Source organism: Oncorhynchus kisutch, linkage group LG17 (assembly GCF_002021735.2).
Source record: "Oncorhynchus kisutch isolate 150728-3 linkage group LG17, Okis_V2, whole genome shotgun sequence".
NCBI classification, from domain to species: Eukaryota; Metazoa; Chordata; class Actinopteri; order Salmoniformes; family Salmonidae; genus Oncorhynchus; species Oncorhynchus kisutch.
The window spans coordinates 6795620-6814129 of record NC_034190.2 but is presented as its reverse complement, the minus strand read 5'-3'; the positions used below and the strand labels follow the sequence as shown (position 1 = coordinate 6814129).

The window sequence follows — 18510 nt, the reverse complement described above, 5'->3', positions numbered from 1 at the left end:
GTTCTGCCTGTCCCAGACCTGCTGTTTTCAACTGTTCTGCCTGTCCCAGACCTGCTGTTTTCAACTGTTCTGCCTGTCCCAGACCTGTTGTTTTAGACTATCTCTCTCTTCAGCATCTGCTGTCTCGAACTCTGAATGCTTGTCTATAAAAAGCCAAGAGACATTTACTCCTGAGTTGCTGACCTGTTGCACCCTCTTACAACCACTGTGATTATTATTATTTGACCCTGCTGGTCATCTATGAACGTTTGAACATCTTGGCCATGTTCTGTTATAATCTCCACCCGGCACAGCCAGAAGAGGACTGCCCACCCCTCAGAGCCTGGTTACTCTCTAGGTTTCTTCCTGGGTTACTGCCTTTCATAGCCACCCCTGGCCACCCCATTGTATGGAGATTTTCCAAGCCAGGTTCTGGCCTTTCTAGGGAGTTTTTCCTAGCCACCGTCCTTCTGCACCTGCATTGCTTGCTGTTTTGGGGTTTTAGGCTGGGTTTCTGTACAGCACTTTGAGATATCAGCTGATGTAAAAGGGGCTTCATAGAAATACAGTTGATTGATTGATTAATTGGATAAGGGCTTGTAAGCATTTCACGGTAACACCTGTTGAGTTTGTGGTGGTTGTGGTGGTACGAAATTTGTTTTGATCGAGGGCAAGGGGAGGGGTTTAGTATAATGAAGATGTCTCATTAAAGTAAGACAAAAAGTCAAAGTATCTCTCTCTCTGTCTCTCTCTGTATCTCTCTCTCGCTCTCTCTCTCTCTTTTATTTAGTCTCTCTCTCTCTTTTATTTAGTCTTTCTCTCTCTCTCTCTCTCTGTCTCTCTCTGTCTCTCTCTGTCTCTCTCTCTCTCTTTTATTTTGTCTCTCTCTCTCTCTCTTTTATTTAGTCTCTCTCTCTCTCTTTTATTTAGTCTCTCTCTCTCTCTCTCTCTCTTTTATTTAGTCTCTCTCTCTCTCTCTCTTTTATTTAGTCTCTCTCTCTCTCTCTCTCTCTCTCTCTCTCTCTCCCTGTCTCTCTCTCTCTCTCTCTCTCTCTCTCTCTCTCTCTCTCTCTCTCTCTCTCTCTCTGTCTCTCTCCCTCTCTCTCTCTCTCTCTCTCTCTCTCCCTCTCTCTCTCTCTCTCTCTCTCTGTTCCTTTCATCAACTCCTTCAGGAGTGACGCCAACACACAGACACACACACACACACACACACACACACACACACACACACACACACACACACACACACACACACACACACACACACACACACACACACACACACACACACAGTTTGTTCATTAAAATGATGTGGAGAAACATAGTCCCATAGAGAATAGCCTTACCTCTGTGCTGCTCTGACAATCTGTTTTTATCTCCCTGGTTACCTCCCAAATGACACCCTTTTCCCGACATACCTATGTTCCCTGGCGAAAAGTAGCACAATGTACAGGGTGGCATTTTTTTGGGACATAGCCCCTGTGGTAAACAAACCATTTGTCTCATTAGCTCATTACTGATAGACACAGGGCATGGTTTCAGTGATAAGACTTAATGGGTAGCAGAGTGTGGCTCGTTACATAGACCAAGAATGGCGTGCGTGTGTGTGTGTGTGTGTGTGTGTGTGTGTGTGTGTGTGTGTGTGTGTGTGTGTGTGTGTGTGTGTGTGTGTGTGTGTGTGTGTTCGTGCGTGCGTGCGTGCGTGCGTGCGTGCGTGCGTGCGTGCGTGCGTGCGTGTGTGTGTGTGTGTGTGCGTGCGTGCGTGCGTGCGTGTGTGTGTGTGTGTGATGCTGCAGTTATTTGACAAGATCTTGATCCACAACCACAGTAAAGTTATATATTAGATTGAACTTAACATAAAGCCACAAATAACATGCGCTTTTATGCCGTGCACACACACACACACACGCACTCACTCACACACTGACCTCTCTCAGAGGAATTTCCTGAGATTCGACAAATGAGAGAACGAGAAAGAAAGACATATATTTTTTAAATATAAATCAAACAAATGGTTTACTGGAAGGGATTAGCATTAACACACACACACACACACACACACACACACACACACACACACACACACACACACACACACACACACACACACACACACACACACACACACACACAGAAAGCCCTCTGTTCTGCTAGAGAGACAGAGCTACAGGGAACAGAACGGCCCTATAAGAGATATGGAGCAGGGAACTCTGGGCATTTAGGTGGATTCCAGTTATATCATTACAGGGAATAATAGGAAGTGTAAAATTAGCTTTAACTTCTTCTATGGTGCATTATAATTAGCTTTACTTCTTCTATGGTGCATTATAATTAGCTTTACTTCTTCTATGGTGCATTATAATTAGCTTTACTTCTTCTATGGTGCATTATTGGAGATGTATCCCAATCTCCCCCACCACCTGTCAGGCTCAAAGTACCGCTTGGGTAATAAATATAAAGTGTATTAGGAAAGTATTCAGACCCCTTTTTCCACATTTTGTTAAGTTACAGCTGTATTCTAAATGGATTAATAAATACATTTGTTTTTTTTAAATCTTCATCAATCTACAAACAATACCCCATAATGACAAAGCGAAAACAGGTTTTTAGATACATTTTTTTGCGTATATATTACAACTAAAAACAGAAATAACTTATTTACATTATAATAATAATAATGCATTACAGTATTCAGACCCTTTGATATGGTTTCCATGGCTGAGCGGCCGCACGCACACAAGCCAATGACAAGCGTCGGCTGGAGTGGTGTAAAGCTCGCCGCCATTGGACTCTGGAGCAGTGAACACGTGTTCTCTGGAGTGATGAATCACGCTTCACCATCTGGCAGTCCGATGGACGAATCAGAGTTTGGCGGATGCCAGGAGAACACTACCTGCCCCAATACATAGTGCCAACAGTAAAGTTCTGTAGAGGAGGACTAATGGTCTGGGTCTGTTTATCATGGTTCAAGCTAGGTCCCTTAGTTCCAGTGAAGGGACAATCTTAACGCTACAGCATACAATGACATTCTAGATGATTCTGTGCTTCCAACTTTGTGATGATAGTTTTGGGGAAGACCCTTTCCTGTTTCAGCATGATAATGCCCCTGTGCACAAAGCGAGGTCCATACAGAAATGGTTTGTTGGTGTGGAAGAACTTGACTGGCCTGCACAGAGCCCATCAACCCCATTGAACACCTTTGGGATGAATTGGAACGACAACTTGCGAGCCAGGCCTAATCGCCCCGACATCAGTGCCAGACCTCACTAATGCTCTTGAGGCTGATTGGAAGCAAGTCCCTGCAGCAATGTTCCAACATCTAGTGGAAAGCCTTCCCAGAAGAGTGGTGTCTGTTATAGCAGCAATGTTCCAACATCTAGTGGAAAGCCTTCCCAGAAGAGTGGTGTCTGTTATAGCAGCAATGTTCCAACATCTAGTGGAAAGCCTTCCCAGAAGAGTGGAGGCTGTTATAACAGCAAAGGGTGGACCAACTCCATATTAATGCCCATGATTTTGGAATGAGATGTTCAACGAGCAGGTGTTTCTATGCCTATGATTATGATGAGTTTATAGATGTCAAGATTACCCTTGCCAAATCCTAACCTTAACCTTTAGTGGAGAAACACACAACTATTCATCCCCAACACCCCCGCTGTGCTATTCAACATGTAAGCCTTTGCTCTGACCTCATGACCCTGGGCTTGACCCCAAGCTTGACCCCGCCAGTGCTCAGAGCTAAAGTCATAATTATTTTGCTTCTGATGTGTATTTGTCTGGTGAGTGACATCTGTTATCTCAGAGACCACGAAACTAGGCCTTATGTCTGTTATTGACTCAGAGACCAGGAAGCTAGGCCATATGCCTGTTATTGACCCAGAGACCAGGAAGCTAGGCCATATGCCTGTTATTGACTCAGAGACCAGGAAGCTAGGCCATATGCCTGTTATTGACTCAGAGACCAGGAAGCTAGGCGATATGCCTGTTATTGACTCAGAGACCAGGAAGCTAAGCCATATGCCTGTTATTGACTCAGAGACCAGGAAGCTAGGCCATATGCCTGTTATTGACTCAGAGACCAGGAAGCTAGGCCATATGTCTGTTATTGACTCAGAGACCAGGAAGCTAGGCCATATGCCTGTTATTGACTCAGAGACCAGGAAGCTAGGCCATATGCCTGTTATTGACTCAGAGACCAGGAAGCTAGGCCATATGCCTGTTATTGACTCAGAGACCAGGAAGCTAGGCCATATGCCTGTTATTGACTCAGAGACCAGGAAGCTAGGCCATATGCCTGTTATTGACTCAGAGACCAGGAAGCTAGGCCATATGCCTGTTATTGACTCAGAGACCAGGAAGCTAAGCCATATATGCCTGTTATTGACTCAGAGACCAGGAAGCTAGGCCATTTGTCTGTAATTGTCTCAGAGGAGTTACTGTTAGAGGATGCATAGCTTCTAATTAGTGACCAATATGAAAGGGGCCCATGTTGATAGGATTCAGAAGAAACCATATTACTCAAGAGTATTTAGAGGTGTTTACGTGGTATTTGTCTTAAGTTTAGGTTGATTTTTACAGGTTTGGAAACAAAACTAAACTCAATTTCTCCCCTCTGTGTGCGTCTCGTTCTCCCTTTCCATACCACCTTCCCAATACTTCTTATCTACCATATTTCCCTCATCTCTCCCCCTTGATAAACCTTCTCTCGCCTTCCAATTCCTCCCTCACCTCCCTCCCCCTCTCCCTCTCCCTCTCCCTCCCTCCCCCTCTCCTCTCTCCTTCCCCCTCACCTCCCTCCCTCCCCCTCTCCCTCTCTCTCCCTCCCTCCCTCCCTCTCCCTCCCTCCCTCCCTCCCTCCCTCCCTCCCTCCCTCCCTCCCTCCTCCCTCCCTCCCTCCCTCCCTCCCTCCCTCCCTCCCTCCCTCCCTCCCTCCCTCTCTCCCTCCCCCTCTCCCTCCCCATCTCCCTCCCTGCCCCTCTCCCTCCCCCTCTCCCTCCCTCCCTCCCCCTCTCCCTCCCTCCCTCTCCCTCCTTCCTCCTAACTTGTGATCCCCATCCGTAGGGTATTACTGCAGATAACTCTCACTGTGTTCTGGCATGACACACACACACACACACACACACACAACCTCACACACATACACAGAGTCATTGACTCCAGGAGAGAGGGGGAGAGAAGGATATGGTTGAAGGAAGGAGAGAAAGCAATAAGGCGACAGAGAGAGAGAAAGAAACCCCACATTCTGGGGGTGGAATACAGAGATGGTTAAAAATAGAGAGGTATAAACCCTACAGTACGTTGAAATGGGTGAAATATTTAGAAAGAGAGGGGATGGTGCAGTAGCCTGTCCACCCATCTCCATGGCTCTGACCGAATGGCCACGCCCACTAGCGTTTCCTGACCACCCATCTACATGGTTCTGGCCGAACGGCCACGCCCACTAGCGTTTCCTGACCTCCCATCTACATGTCTCTGGCCGAACGGCCACGCCCACTAGCGTTTCCTGACCACCAATCTAAATGGCCCTGGCCAAACGGCCACGCCCACTGGCGTTTCCTGACCACCCATCCACGAGGCTTTTGCCAAAAGGCCACGCCCACTAGCGTTTCCTGACCACCCATCTACATGTCTCTGGCTGAACGGCCACGCCCACTAGCGTTTCCTGACCACCCATCTACATGTCTCTGGCTGAACGGCCACGCCCACTAGCGTTTCCTGACCACCCATCTACATTTATTTTTATTTTTATTTATTTCACCTTTATTTAACCAGGTAGGCTAGTTGAGAACAAGTTCTCATTTGCAACTGCGACCTGGCCAAGATAAAGCATAGCAGTGTGAGCATACAACAAAGAGTTACACATGGAGTAAACAATTAACAAGTCAATAACACAGTAGAAAACAAAGGGGGGGGTCTATATACAATGTGTGCAAAAGGCATGAGGAGGTAGGCAAATAATTACAATTTTGCAGATTAACACTGGAGTGATAAAAGATCAGATGGTCATGTACAGGTAGAGATATTGGTGTGCAGAAGAGCAGAAAAGTAAATAAATAAAAACAGTATGGGGATGAGGTAGGTGAAAAGGGTGGGCTATTTACCAATAGACTATGTCTACATGTCTCTGGCTGAACGGCCACGCCCACTAGCGTTTCCTGACCACCCATCTACATGTCTCTGGCTGAACGGCCACGCCCACTAGCGTTTCCTGACCACCCATCTACATGTCTCTGGCTGAACGGCCACGCCCACTAGCGTTTCCTGACCACCCATTTACATGTCTCTGGCTGAACGGCCACGCCCACTAGCGTTTCCTGACCACCCATCTACATGTCTCTGGCTGAACGGCCACGCCCACTAGCGTTTCCTGACCACCCATTTACATGTCTCTGGCTGAACGGCCACGCCCACTAGCGTTTCCTGACCACCCATCTACATGGCTCTGGCTGAACGGCCACGCCCACTAGCGTTTCTTCTCCATCTGAGGCTGCATTTGCTTTCCTCCCTGTTGTCTTGTAGCCTAGTGGTTGCTTTCCTCCCTGTTGTCTTGTAGCCTAGTGGTTAGAGTGATGGACTAGCAACCAGAAGGTTGCAAGTTCAAATCCCCCAGCTGACAAGGTCATTCTTCCCCTGAACAGGCAGTTAAGCCACTGTTCCTAGGCAGTCACCCTGTCCTCTTCTAACTTCACCCTGTTCTAACGTAACCCTTTACCCCTGTCCTGATCTAACTTAACCCATGTCCTATTCTAATTTAACCCTTCACCCCGTACTGTTCTAACATAAGCCTTCACCCCTATCCTGATCTAACTTTAACCCTGTCCTATTCTAACCCTTCACCCTGTCCTGATCTAATTTCACCCCTGTCCTGTTCTAACATAACCCTTCACCCTGTCCTGATCTAACATAACCCTTCACCCTGTCCTGATCTAACATAACCCTTCACCCTGTCCTGATCTAACTTCACCCCTGTCCTGTTCTAACATAACCCTTCACCCTGTCCTATTCTAACCCTTCACCCTGTCCTGTTCTAACTTAACCCTTCACCCCTGTCCTGATCTAACTTCACCCCTGTCCTGTTCTAACATAACCCTTCACCCTGTCCTATTCTAACCCTTCACCCTGTCCTGTTCTAACTTAACCCTTCACCCTGTCCTGTTCTAACATAACCCTTCACCCTGTCCTATTCTAACCCTTCACCCTGTCCTGTTCTAACTTAACCCTTCACCCTGTCCTGTTCTAACATAACCCTTCACCCTGTCCTATTCTAACCCTTCACCCTGTCCTGTTCTAACATAACCCTTCACCCTGTCCTATTCTAACCCTTCACCCTGTCCTGTTCTAACTTAACCCTTCACCCTGTCCTGTTCTAACATAACCCTTCACCCTGTCCTGTTCTAACGTAACCCTTCACCCTGTCCTGATCTAACACTTCACCCTGTCCTGATCTAACCCTTCACCCCTGTCCTGATCTAACCCTTCACCCCTGTCCTGATCTAACCCTTCACCCTGTCCTGATCTAACCCTTCACCCCTGTCCTGATCTAACCCTTCATCCCTGTCCTGATCTAACCCTTCACCCTGTCCTGATCTAACGTAACCCTTCACCCTGTCCTGATCTAACGTAACCCTTCACCCTGTCCTGATCTAACCCTTCACCCCTGTCCTGATCTAACCCTTCACCCTGTCCTGATCTAACCCTTCACCCTGTCCTGTTCTAACTTAACCCTTCACACCTGTCCTGATCTAACCCTTCACCCTGTCCTGATCTAACCCTTCACCCTGTCCTGATCTAACCCTTCATCCCTGTCCTGATCTAACCCTTCACCCCTGTCCTGATCTAACCCTTCACCCTGTCCTGATCTAACCCTTCACCCCTGTCCTGATCTAACCCTTCACCCCTGTCCTGATCTAACCCTTCACCCTGTCCTGATCTAACCCTTCACCCCTGTCCTGATCTAACCCTTCATCCCTGTCCTGATCTAACCCTTCACCCTGTCCTGATCTAACGTAACCCTTCACCCTGTCCTGATCTAACGTAACCCTTCACCCTGTCCTGATCTAACCCTTCACCCCTGTCCTGATCTAACCCTTCACCCTGTCCTGATCTAACCCTTCACCCTGTCCTGTTCTAACTTAACCCTTCACACCTGTCCTGATCTAACGTAACCCTTCACCCTGTCCTGATCTAACCCTTCACCCCTGTCCTGATCTAACCCTTCACCCTGTCCTGATCTAACCCTTCACCCCTGTCCTGATCTAACCCTTCATCCCTGTCCTGATCTAACCCTTCACCCTGTCCTGATCTAACGTAACCCTTCACCCTGTCCTGATCTAACGTAACCCTTCACCCTGTCCTGATCTAACCCTTCACCCCTGTCCTGATCTAACCCTTCACCCTGTCCTGATCTAACCCTTCACCCTGTCCTGTTCTAACTTAACCCTTCACACCTGTCCTGATCTAACGTAACCCTTCACCCTGTCCTGATCTAACCCTTCACCCCTGTCCTGATCTAACCCTTCACCCTGTCCTGATCTAACCCTTCACCCTGTCCTGTTCTAACTTAACCCTTCACACCTGTCCTGATCTAACGTAACCCTTCACCCTGTCCTGATCTAACCCTTCACCCTGTCCTGATCTAACCCTTCACCCTGTCCTGATCTAACCCTTCACCCTGTCCTGATCTAACCCTTCACCCTGTCCTGATCTAACGTAACCCTTCACCCTGTCCTGTTCTAGCCAGATCATCTAAAGAGCACCGTTTTCTTCACATCTCTCTCTCTCGTCTCTTCCCTCATATCTCTCTCTCTCTTCTCTCTCTTCTCTTCCCTCATATCTCTCTCTCTCTTCTCTCTCGTCTCTTCCCTCATATCTCTCTCTCTCTTCTCTCTCTTCTCTTCCCTCATATCTCTCTCTCTCTTCTCTCTCTTCTCTTCCCTCATATCTCTCTCTATTCCCTTCCCTCTTATATCTTTCTCTTACCTCATATCTCTCTCTCTCTTCTCTTCCCTCACATCTCTCTATTCTCTTCCCTCTTATATCTTTCTCTTTCCTCACATCTCTCTCTTCTCTTCCCTCTTATATCTTTCTCTTTCCTCACATCTCTCTCTTCTCTTCCCTCACATCTCTCTATTCTCTTCCCTCTTATATCTTTCTCTTCCCTTACATCTCTCTCTTCTCTTCCCTCACATCTCTCTCTCTTCTCTTCCCTCACATCTCTACTCTCTTCTCTTCCCTCACATATCTCTCTCTTCTCTTCCCTCACATCTCTTTCTCTTCTCTTCCATCACATCTCCCTCACATCTCTCTCTCTCTTCCCTCACATCGCTCTCTCTTCTCTCACATCTCTCTCTCTTCCCTCACATCTCTATCTCTCTCTTCCCTCACATCTCTCTTTCTCTTCTCTTCCCTCATATATCTTTCTCTTCCCTCACATCTCTCTCTCTCTTCCCTCACATCTCTCTGCCTGGGCGGCAGGGTAGCCTAGTGGTTAGAGTGTTGGACTAGTAACCGGAAGGTTGCAAGTTCAAATCCCCGAGCTGACAATCTGTTGTTCTGCCCCTGAACAGGCAGTTAACCCACTGTTCCTAGGCCGTCATTGAAAATAAGAATTTGTTCTTAACTGCCTTGTCTGGTAAAATAAAAATAATAAATTATCTTCCCTCATATCTCTGTCTCTCTCTTCTCTTCCCTCATATCTCTGTCTCTCTCTTCTCTTCCCTCATATCTCTGTCTCTCTCTTCTCTTCCCTCATGTACCTCTTTTTCTTCTCACCCTTTTCATTTCCCACTTTATTTATATACTGTATCTCTCTCATCCCCCATCTATCTATCTTCTTCTCCTCTACCACACTTTTCCATCTCTCTCCATTTCTCTCTCGTTCTCTCCATCTCCCTCCCTCTCTCTCTCTCTCTCTCTTTCTCTCCATCTCCCTCCCTCTCTCTCTCTGTCTCCCTCCTCGCTCTCTCTCTCTCCCTCCCTCTCTCTCTTTCTCCCTATATCTCCCTCTCTCCCCTCCCTCCCATCTCTCCCCTCTCTCTCCCTCCCCTCTCTCTCCCTCCCCTATCTCCCCTCTCTCTCCCTCCCCTATCTCCCCTCTCTCTCCCTCCCCTATCTCCCCTCTCTCTCTGGATTCCAACACAATCTGTTCCTGACACAAACAGACAAACAGCTGATCGCTGGTTCTCTCTCTCTCTCTCTCTCTCTCTCTCTCTCTCTGTTTCTCCAAATCTGTGTGTGTGTGTAATATAATGTAATGTATGCTTGTCTGTGGAGGATTGCATTTCTGTGCCTTCCACCCCCTGACATACACTGTGGTCCCATGACAAAGCTGCCCTTTCACATACACACAAACACACACACACATAAAAAGACTGGGTCTGACACAGTGATGACAATATTATGTCCCGTGATGCCAATCCTCTTCATCACCATCATCATCACCACCACACAAAACACCTCTGCAGAGAATCGAGCTACACAAGGTACAGGAACAGAGAGACATCTGCAGTTTCATTTCCATTATTACAGGTAGTTATTACTAGTTACTAATGGAAATCAGAGTTCTCCTTCTCCTCCTCTCCTCTCAAACCTCACCTGGCACACATACAGCGCTCCAGCTATCAATATTTAACCCCTGGCTCAGCCCATTCTCTGAAACAAATGTGAGAAATTACTCATTTGCAGTAGGGACCTGGCATGCCACTCATTCTACAGCCAGACTGTGGAGACTTTATGTCATGGGGGGGGGGGGGTCCAAGCTACCTCTCTGCTCTCCTTATTCTCTCTTCAGAATGAGTCTTGCATGAAAAATGCTGCCATAATGTAAGATAACCCACTGTCTATAGGTGAGACGACCAGGAGCCGGGATTGAATCACGTACCACGTACTCCATAGGCTGCCACATCGGGCAGAGGGGGGTGTCTGATGGATTACACAGGTCCAATGTTAATCAGCAAATAGATATTGATATGGTTGTGCTTTCCATTGAATCAGCACATCAGCATGTGACATCAGCACTACAATGAATTCGGTGCTATTAGTTAAAAAAATGTGCATTAATCATGTGATCTTTAAAAGGTGATTGGAAGTGGATGTCTTGGATATATGGGCTGAATATATATTTTAGTTTAGTTTAGTCACCAATACATCAGATAATGCTAACTATTTGTTTATGCTATTTTAACAACTAAAAAAATACAAGATATAAATGTCAAGACTGTTCTTTTTGAAGTGCTGAATATAATATATTGTCTAAACAGCGGTAGAGTGTATGTTTGTATGGATAAACGGTTGGAATGTGCGTGATGGTCACGTTGACATGATGTTGTGGTGATATGTTGTTGTTGTTGTTGTTGTTGTTGTTAACAAAGCTGAGGGTAACAAACAAACCCCGTGAGATGTCACGGTAGTCAAGTCGTTCGATCTATTCGGCAAAGTGGCAAAGACATTTAACGACTAGTTCAAAAATAAATGCGCGCGACTAAAACTTACTTTGACACTTTTCTACACAACACTTTAAACTGGTTTCATGGTTCAAATGGTTAGTATTATCGAGTTAAACTTTCCAACATTAACAATTATCGCCATTCAGTAGCTCAAGCCTGTCCAATTGCGGAATATGATGAGGGAGAGAGTGTGGGAGAGTGTGTTGTGTTGGTTGTCACTATTTACCACAAACACAAAGTCAAAATGGTCTATTTCTTAATTTAAAACATTTATGAAAACAAAACATAGCTTTTGGTCTTAATTTAAGGTTAGGAATAACGTTAACAGTGTGGTTAGGGTTAATGTCAGGGTTAGGTTTAAAATCAGATTTTATGAAGAGAAATGAAAGAAATAGTCTGGGTTTAGCCATAATTAAGACTTTGTGGCTGTGGTAACTAGTGGAGACCAGAATGTTGGGGGGGGGGGGTCTTCTGAAAAGAGCGGAGAAAACTCCTAAACTGCTGTTGATTGGATATCTAGTCGTGTGACCACGCCTGTGGGTGGTACCTTGGTCCGTCTTCAAACTCTGCGTTCAACCAGAGTCGAATCTAGTGGGTATATTTCTACTGGAGTGAGAGGTTCAACTCCGGAGAAAACGCCAAGGAAACTAGCAAGGACCACCGCCCCCCCCACACAAAAAATATATAATTTTGTCATTGGATCCATACTACTGCCCGAGAGCTGGATTAAATTGAGACAAACATTTAGTTGTTGGTTTAGTTCTCTTTGAAAAACACCGAATAACGATGGGTTCCCAAGCGTCCAAGGGAGGGGTAGCTGTGGAGGCGAATGCTGCGGATGCCGCCACCGTCAAACCGAATGGACAGGTATGTAACCGCTCTCTCATCCCCGGACCACACGGTTCACCCTTCACCGAACTCACTCAAAGTATCTTTAAAAATAACAAGGATGTTGTGTTTTTATTATTAGGTTGCAATTCATTTGAAGGTGAGGTTTGTCTGTTTAGATATTTTTTGTGGGGGGGGGGGGGGTAAATGTGCATCTTGGTTCAGTCAGAGTGATAAATAAGGGCACAAGTTGGTTGACTTGCTAAACTAACATGGTGTCCAGTGATGAATAACTACAGACACTTCATCCAGGCGCGGGAGGATCAAATCCAAAAACGTGTATTGTTGCTAATGCCACGATCTGCTGTTTGAAAATATACAATTTTGTATATTTTTTAAACACAACAAGTTAGATAGCTAAATGAGGTATTTATGTTTTGGAACGAGAACAGGGACCACCGGTATATTAGCTTGCTAATCCAGGTTTCAGATAGCCGTAATAGCTAACTCGTGTGCGTTCCCTTCCCAAGCCCCTATATCTGATACAGTTTCATATCAACATGCCTTGAGGAGCAGGGGGTTTGGAAAGGCAAGGGTGCACGTAGGCAAGCTACCCCTCATGCATAAGATATGAGAGAGCCATTTGGTGAATTATGGATTGAAAAGGAGGGTTTCAGCAGTTTAATTTATGCAGCCCCCCCTCGGAACCGGCGAGTCTAGACACGTCTCGATCAGTGACTTGTAAACGTTATTTTATAGATAAACATACACAATCGACAATAAAAATCGCATTTTCACCTCACAAAATTACAGTACAATCAGTATTTTGTCAATGGATCATCGGGTTCATTAGCAGTATTACTACAATTTTTAATTTATTTTTCATTTTCATCGATTGGTTCAAGTCTTTGTTGAGAGAGATGCCTCGGTCTGTGTGGTTGTCTAGTGGGACCACATGTTAGGTCTGCGTGTCACTGTCGCCGCCTGTCGTTCTCTGGTTGCACTACAAGGCGTCGCCTTTTGAGCGACATCCTGGTTTATTGATGAGCACGACGTTTCGAAACATCGTTATAAATCTACATGTTCTGATTGTTGTTGTTTTTTGTTGTTGTTTACAGTGTAAACGTCTTATGTAAATTGCATTTTCTTTATTGATTGAATTGTATATATATATTTTTTAAGAACCATATATCTTATTTGGTTCCTTAAATCTTTCCCTCTTCTAGGAGAACGGTCATGTCAAGTCCAATGGGGATGCCACAGACACGGCCGCTCCAAATGGTTCTGCCGACGCCAAGGAGCCTGAAGCGGGTGCTGGAGGGGACGCCATCGAGCCAGCGCCCGATGGTGAGGCCGCCAAACCAGAAGGTGAGGCCGCTGCCAAGGATATCTCCAAGAAGAAGAAGAATTTCTTCCTGAAGAAATCTTTCAACTTCAAGGGCCTGAAACTGAAGAAGACCAAGAAGGAGGAGGTGAAGGAGGAAGAGGAGGAGGCGGCCGCTTCCGCCGAGGAGAAACCTGCAGAGAACGGAGCCCCTGCGGCTACGGAGGAGAAGAAAGCAGAGGACGGGGAGGAGGAGGTTGTGGCGGCTACTGCAGAAGCCCCTAAGGCCGAGGAGGCGCAGGCTAAAGCAGAGGAGGCACCTAAGGAGGAGGAGGATGTAAAGGAGGCGGCTGCACCTGCCCCAGAGCCAACCAAACCAACAGAGGAGACCAGCTCGACCCCCGCGGCAGTAGCCCCCTCCCAACAGAATGCAGAGTGATTGTATCTTTACCGACAACAAAGGACTGTGTGAACTGTTTTTCAAGAGAGAGAGAGAGAAAATAGTTATAAATATATATTTCTATATATATGTCTATATGTATACATATGTATGGATATATGTATATGTAAATATATACACATTTATGTGAGACTCCATTGTGTCACTTTTGTCATGGTAACAAGATGACAGACTAGATTCACTAGTTCACTTCCCTGGTTACAGCGAGACAGGGTCAAACCTGGTGGTATTATGTGCTGGTTGCTATGGGAACAATGGGATTTATTGGACAGCAAAGTGGAACACAGTTATGGAGTCGAGTTGACCCGTCTTTTCCCTAAAACACCCGACTCCAAAAAAAAAAGATGTGTCCACGTGTAGGAATGAACTGGATAGGACAGGACACCAACCCAACCCACCACATGAAATGACTATTCATCCATTTTTAGAAAAAACAACAAGAAGAAGAAATCAGAAATTGAAAAAAAAAAGAAAAGAGAGACTTGCCAACTTTCTACATTCCTATATTTTCACCCCAAATTTGAAGTATTTTGTGGTTGTACCTTTTAGAGAACCATTTTAAAGATTCAGAGAAGTTGTGTTTTGCAACTTTAGATTTTTATCTTAGTCGGGGTATAAAAAAAACACACAAAAAAAACACGCTTGAGTTTGATATGTTCAGTGTTGCAGTTTTAAAAGGAAGCAAGAGAAGTTGTTCATCTGTCTGGGTTGTGTAAGCCTGACTCTAATGTCTCTGTAAATACATTGGGACTCATACTGTTCTTTATTTTGCTAATGTTGACAGATGTTATGGTTTTATTGTAAAGTTGACAATGGTGAATAAATGTTGGTTACCAATACCTTTTTTTGTACGGAGATGGTTTATTTTTTAGGTGGGAACGATGATTAGTATTACAATGAGCTGGCTGAGGAAAACAACTTACCTGTTTTATAGTGGTACAGAAACATTCCTCTAGCTACAAGGTGCTTTCCAATTCTAACAAATCAATACGTTTAGGAATGTGATTCTTATAAGAGCACATTGGTGTGTTTCAGACTTGTCATAGTCTACAATCCAAATACTATTGTCCAGCAGAGAGAGAGCCTCACATTCTTGAAAAACCTGACCAATTACATGTGTCATCAGTCACACATAGCAGTAAACCACTGGTGTGTGTCCCCCTACAGCCATATCATACTTGGACATTCACAAATGTGACAACGAGTGGACAATACCTAATTTGTCATCGTTTTGGACCACGGCTACTAAGTATCGGTAAGCGCTGACGGAGTGGAGAGACTACTGCGGACTGAGATGCACACCCCACGGTTCCACCTGTGATGCTATATTCTAGGACTGTGGGAGAATCTCAATTGAGTTTCCTTGGCTCATTGCCTCCTCAAAACCAATCGGATGAGTTAAGAGGTGCCTACCATCTGACCTCCAATAGGTTTTGAGGATGCGAGGAGTCAAGGAAACAATAGAGATTGTACCATGATCTCTTCACCCCGAAGTGCACTGTTCCCTTCACTGAGTTGAAAGGAAATTATTGGTATAAGAAACAGGGTTGAAAACTCCCACTAGGCTACCCTGCCACCCCTACACTCTAACCACTAGGCCACCCTGCCACCCCTACACTCTAACCACTAGGCTACCCTGCCACCTCTACACTCTAACCACTAGGCTACCCTGCCGCCTCTACACTCTAACCACTAGGCTGCCCTGCCGCCTCTACACTCTAACCACTAGGCTGCCCTGCCACCTCTACACTCTAACCACTAGGCTACCCTGCCGCCTCTACACTCTAACCACTAGGCTACCCTGCCGCCTCTACACTCTAACCACTAGGCTACCCTGCCACCCCTACACTCTAACCACTAGGCTACCCTGCCACCCCTACACTCTAACCACTAGGCTACCCTGCCACCCCTACACTCTAACCACTAGGCCACCCTGCCACTCCTACACTCTAACCACTAGGCTACCCTGCCACCTCTACACTCTAACCACTAGGCTACCCTGCCACCTCTACACTCTAACCACTAGGCTACCCTGCCGCCTCTACACTCTAACCACTAGGCTGCCCTGCCGCCTCTACACTCTAACCACTAGGCTACCCTGCCGCCTCTACACTCTAACCACTAGGCTACCCTGCCGCCTCTACACTCTAACCACTAGGCTACCCTGCCACCCCTACACTCTAACCACTAAGCTACCCTGCCACCCCTCCACTCTAACCACTAGGCTACCCTGCCACCTCTACACTCTAACCACTAGGCTGCCCTGCCGCCTCTACACTCTAACCACTAGGCCGCCCTACCGCCTCTACACTCTAACCACTAGGCCGCCCTACCGCCTCTACACTCTAACCACTAGGCTACCCTGCCACCCCTCCACTCTAACCACTAGGCTACCCTGCTGAGAATTGGAAGACAGCCAATGACCGACCTTTGCTTGCAATCCAACATTATCCCCGTGACCTCTGTAGCCCCTGTAGTGACAGCACCTCTCAAGAAGTCATAACTTAAGGACTTATATACTGTACTTCCTTAAATCTTTAACATTTAGCCCATTTAAGAAATAACTTCTCAACATTGTTTATTTTTTACCTAAAATAAAGTTAATTCAATTCAAATTGAGCTATAAATCGTTGATCCTGATCAGGGTTGGTTGTAGAGTGAGGGCATGCATCCCAAATGGCACCCTATTCCCTACGTAGGGCACTACTTTGGACAGAGTCCTATGGGCAATAGGGTGCCATTTGAGACCCACTGACCTAGTTCACATGCTGACATGATGAGTTCAGAGCAGAGTTCATTTTAGTCCTCACAGCCTTCAAACAACGATTCATTATTCAAAACACGGATGTAGCTCCACATTTTGGTATGCTTCAGGCATTTGTCACAGATTTCAGAGGCATTTGTTGAACTCACAACGCATGTTGATATAATCACTGAACGGACAATACGTGAATGAGGTTGTTAGGTAGCTTACTACTGTGATTGAGGTCATTAGGTAGCTTACTACTGTGATTGAGGTCATTAGGTAGCTTACTACTGTGATTGAGGTTGTTAGGTAGCTTACTACTGTGATTGAGGTCGTTGGGTAGCTTAACACTGTGATTGAGGTCGTTGGGTAGCTTAACACTGATTGAGGTCGTGAGGTAGCTTAACACTGTGATTGAGGTCGTTGGGTAGCTTAACACTGTGATTGAGGTCGTGAGGTAGCTTAACACTGTGATTGAGGTCATGAGGTAGCTTACTACTGTGATTGAGGTCATTAGGTAGCTTACTACTGTGATTGAGGTTGTTGGGTAGCTTACTACTGTGATTGAGGTCGTTAGGTAGCTTACTACTGTGATTGAGATCGTTGGGTAGCTTAACACTGTGATTGAGGCCGTTAGGTAGCTTAACACTGTGATTGAGGTCGTTAGGTAGCTTACTAATGTGATTGAGGTCGTTAGGAAGCTTAACACTGTGATTAAGATCGTTGGGTAGCTTAACACTGTGATTGAGGTCGTTAGGTAGCTTAACACTGTGACTGAGATCGTTGGGCAGCTTAACACTGTGATTGAGGTCGTTGGGTAGCTTACTAATGTGATTGAGGTCGTTAGGAAGCTTAACACTGTGATTGAGATCGTTGGGTAGCTTAACACTTTGATTGAGGTCGTTGGGTAGCTTAACACTGTGATTGAGGTCGTTGGGTACACTATATAAAACAATGTATGTGAACAACCCTTCAAATTTGTGGATTTGTATATTTCAGCCACACCCTTTGCTGACCAGTGTATAAATTCTTCCTTCCATGAGCTTCAAACACAGGGGTAGATTTTCTCTCCTTCGGTGACTTCGTGTCGTAAGCGCCCCTCAACATCTACATATACCCAACACCATGAGAGTCAAAGGTGTTGGGTATATAAACCATTAACCCTCCTCCCCAGAATAATTGTAGAAAAGAGTCATTTGTGTTGACTCTCTGGTCTCTACTATAGCCCAGTGTGTATTACTATAGCCCAGTGTGTACTACTATATTCCAGTGTCTACTACTATAGCCCAGTGTGTACTACTATATTCCAGTGTGTATTACTATAGCCCAGTGTGTACTACTATATTCCAGTGTGTACTACTATAGCCCAGTGTGTATTACTATAGCCCAGTGTGTATTACTATAGCCCAGTGTGTACTACTATAGTCCAGTGTGTACTACTATAGTCCAGTGTGTATTACTATATTCCAGTGTGTACTACTACAGCCCAGTGTGTACTACTGTATTCCAGTGAGTACTACTATATTCCAGTGAGTACTACTATATTCCTGTGTGTACTTCTATATTCCAGTGTGTACTACTATATTCCTGTGTGTACTTCTATATTCCAGTGTGTACTACTATATTCCAGTGAGTACTAATATATTCCTGTGTGTACTACAATATTCCAGTGTGTACTACTATATTCCAGTGTGTACTACTATAGCCCACTGTGTACAACTATAGCCCAGTG

At 45.7% G+C, this 18510-nt stretch overlaps 1 protein-coding gene across 1 annotated transcript; it reads left to right on the top strand.

Moving 5' to 3' along the window:
- Window positions 1–11998: 11998 nt before the first annotated feature.
- marcksl1b (MARCKS-like 1b) lies at window positions 11999–14871 on the top strand. The gene is made up of 2 exons (XM_020504904.2): window positions 11999–12287; window positions 13475–14871. The coding sequence occupies exons 1-2, from the start codon at window positions 12207–12209 to the stop codon at window positions 14009–14011; spliced, it is 618 nt and encodes a 205-aa protein (XP_020360493.1). The 5' UTR covers window positions 11999–12206; the 3' UTR covers window positions 14012–14871.
- The last annotated feature ends 3639 nt before the right edge of the window (window positions 14872–18510 follow it).

Excerpts from the sequence above, each read along its gene's own strand:
- marcksl1b (XM_020504904.2), top strand. The coding sequence starts at position 12,207 with ATGGGTTCCCAAGCGTCCAAGGGAGGGGTAGCTGTGGAGGCGAATGCT. Across the intron at positions 12,288-13,474 it reads CCGTCAAACCGAATGGACAG|GAGAACGGTCATGTCAAGTC; the intron begins GTATGTAACCGC and ends TCCCTCTTCTAG.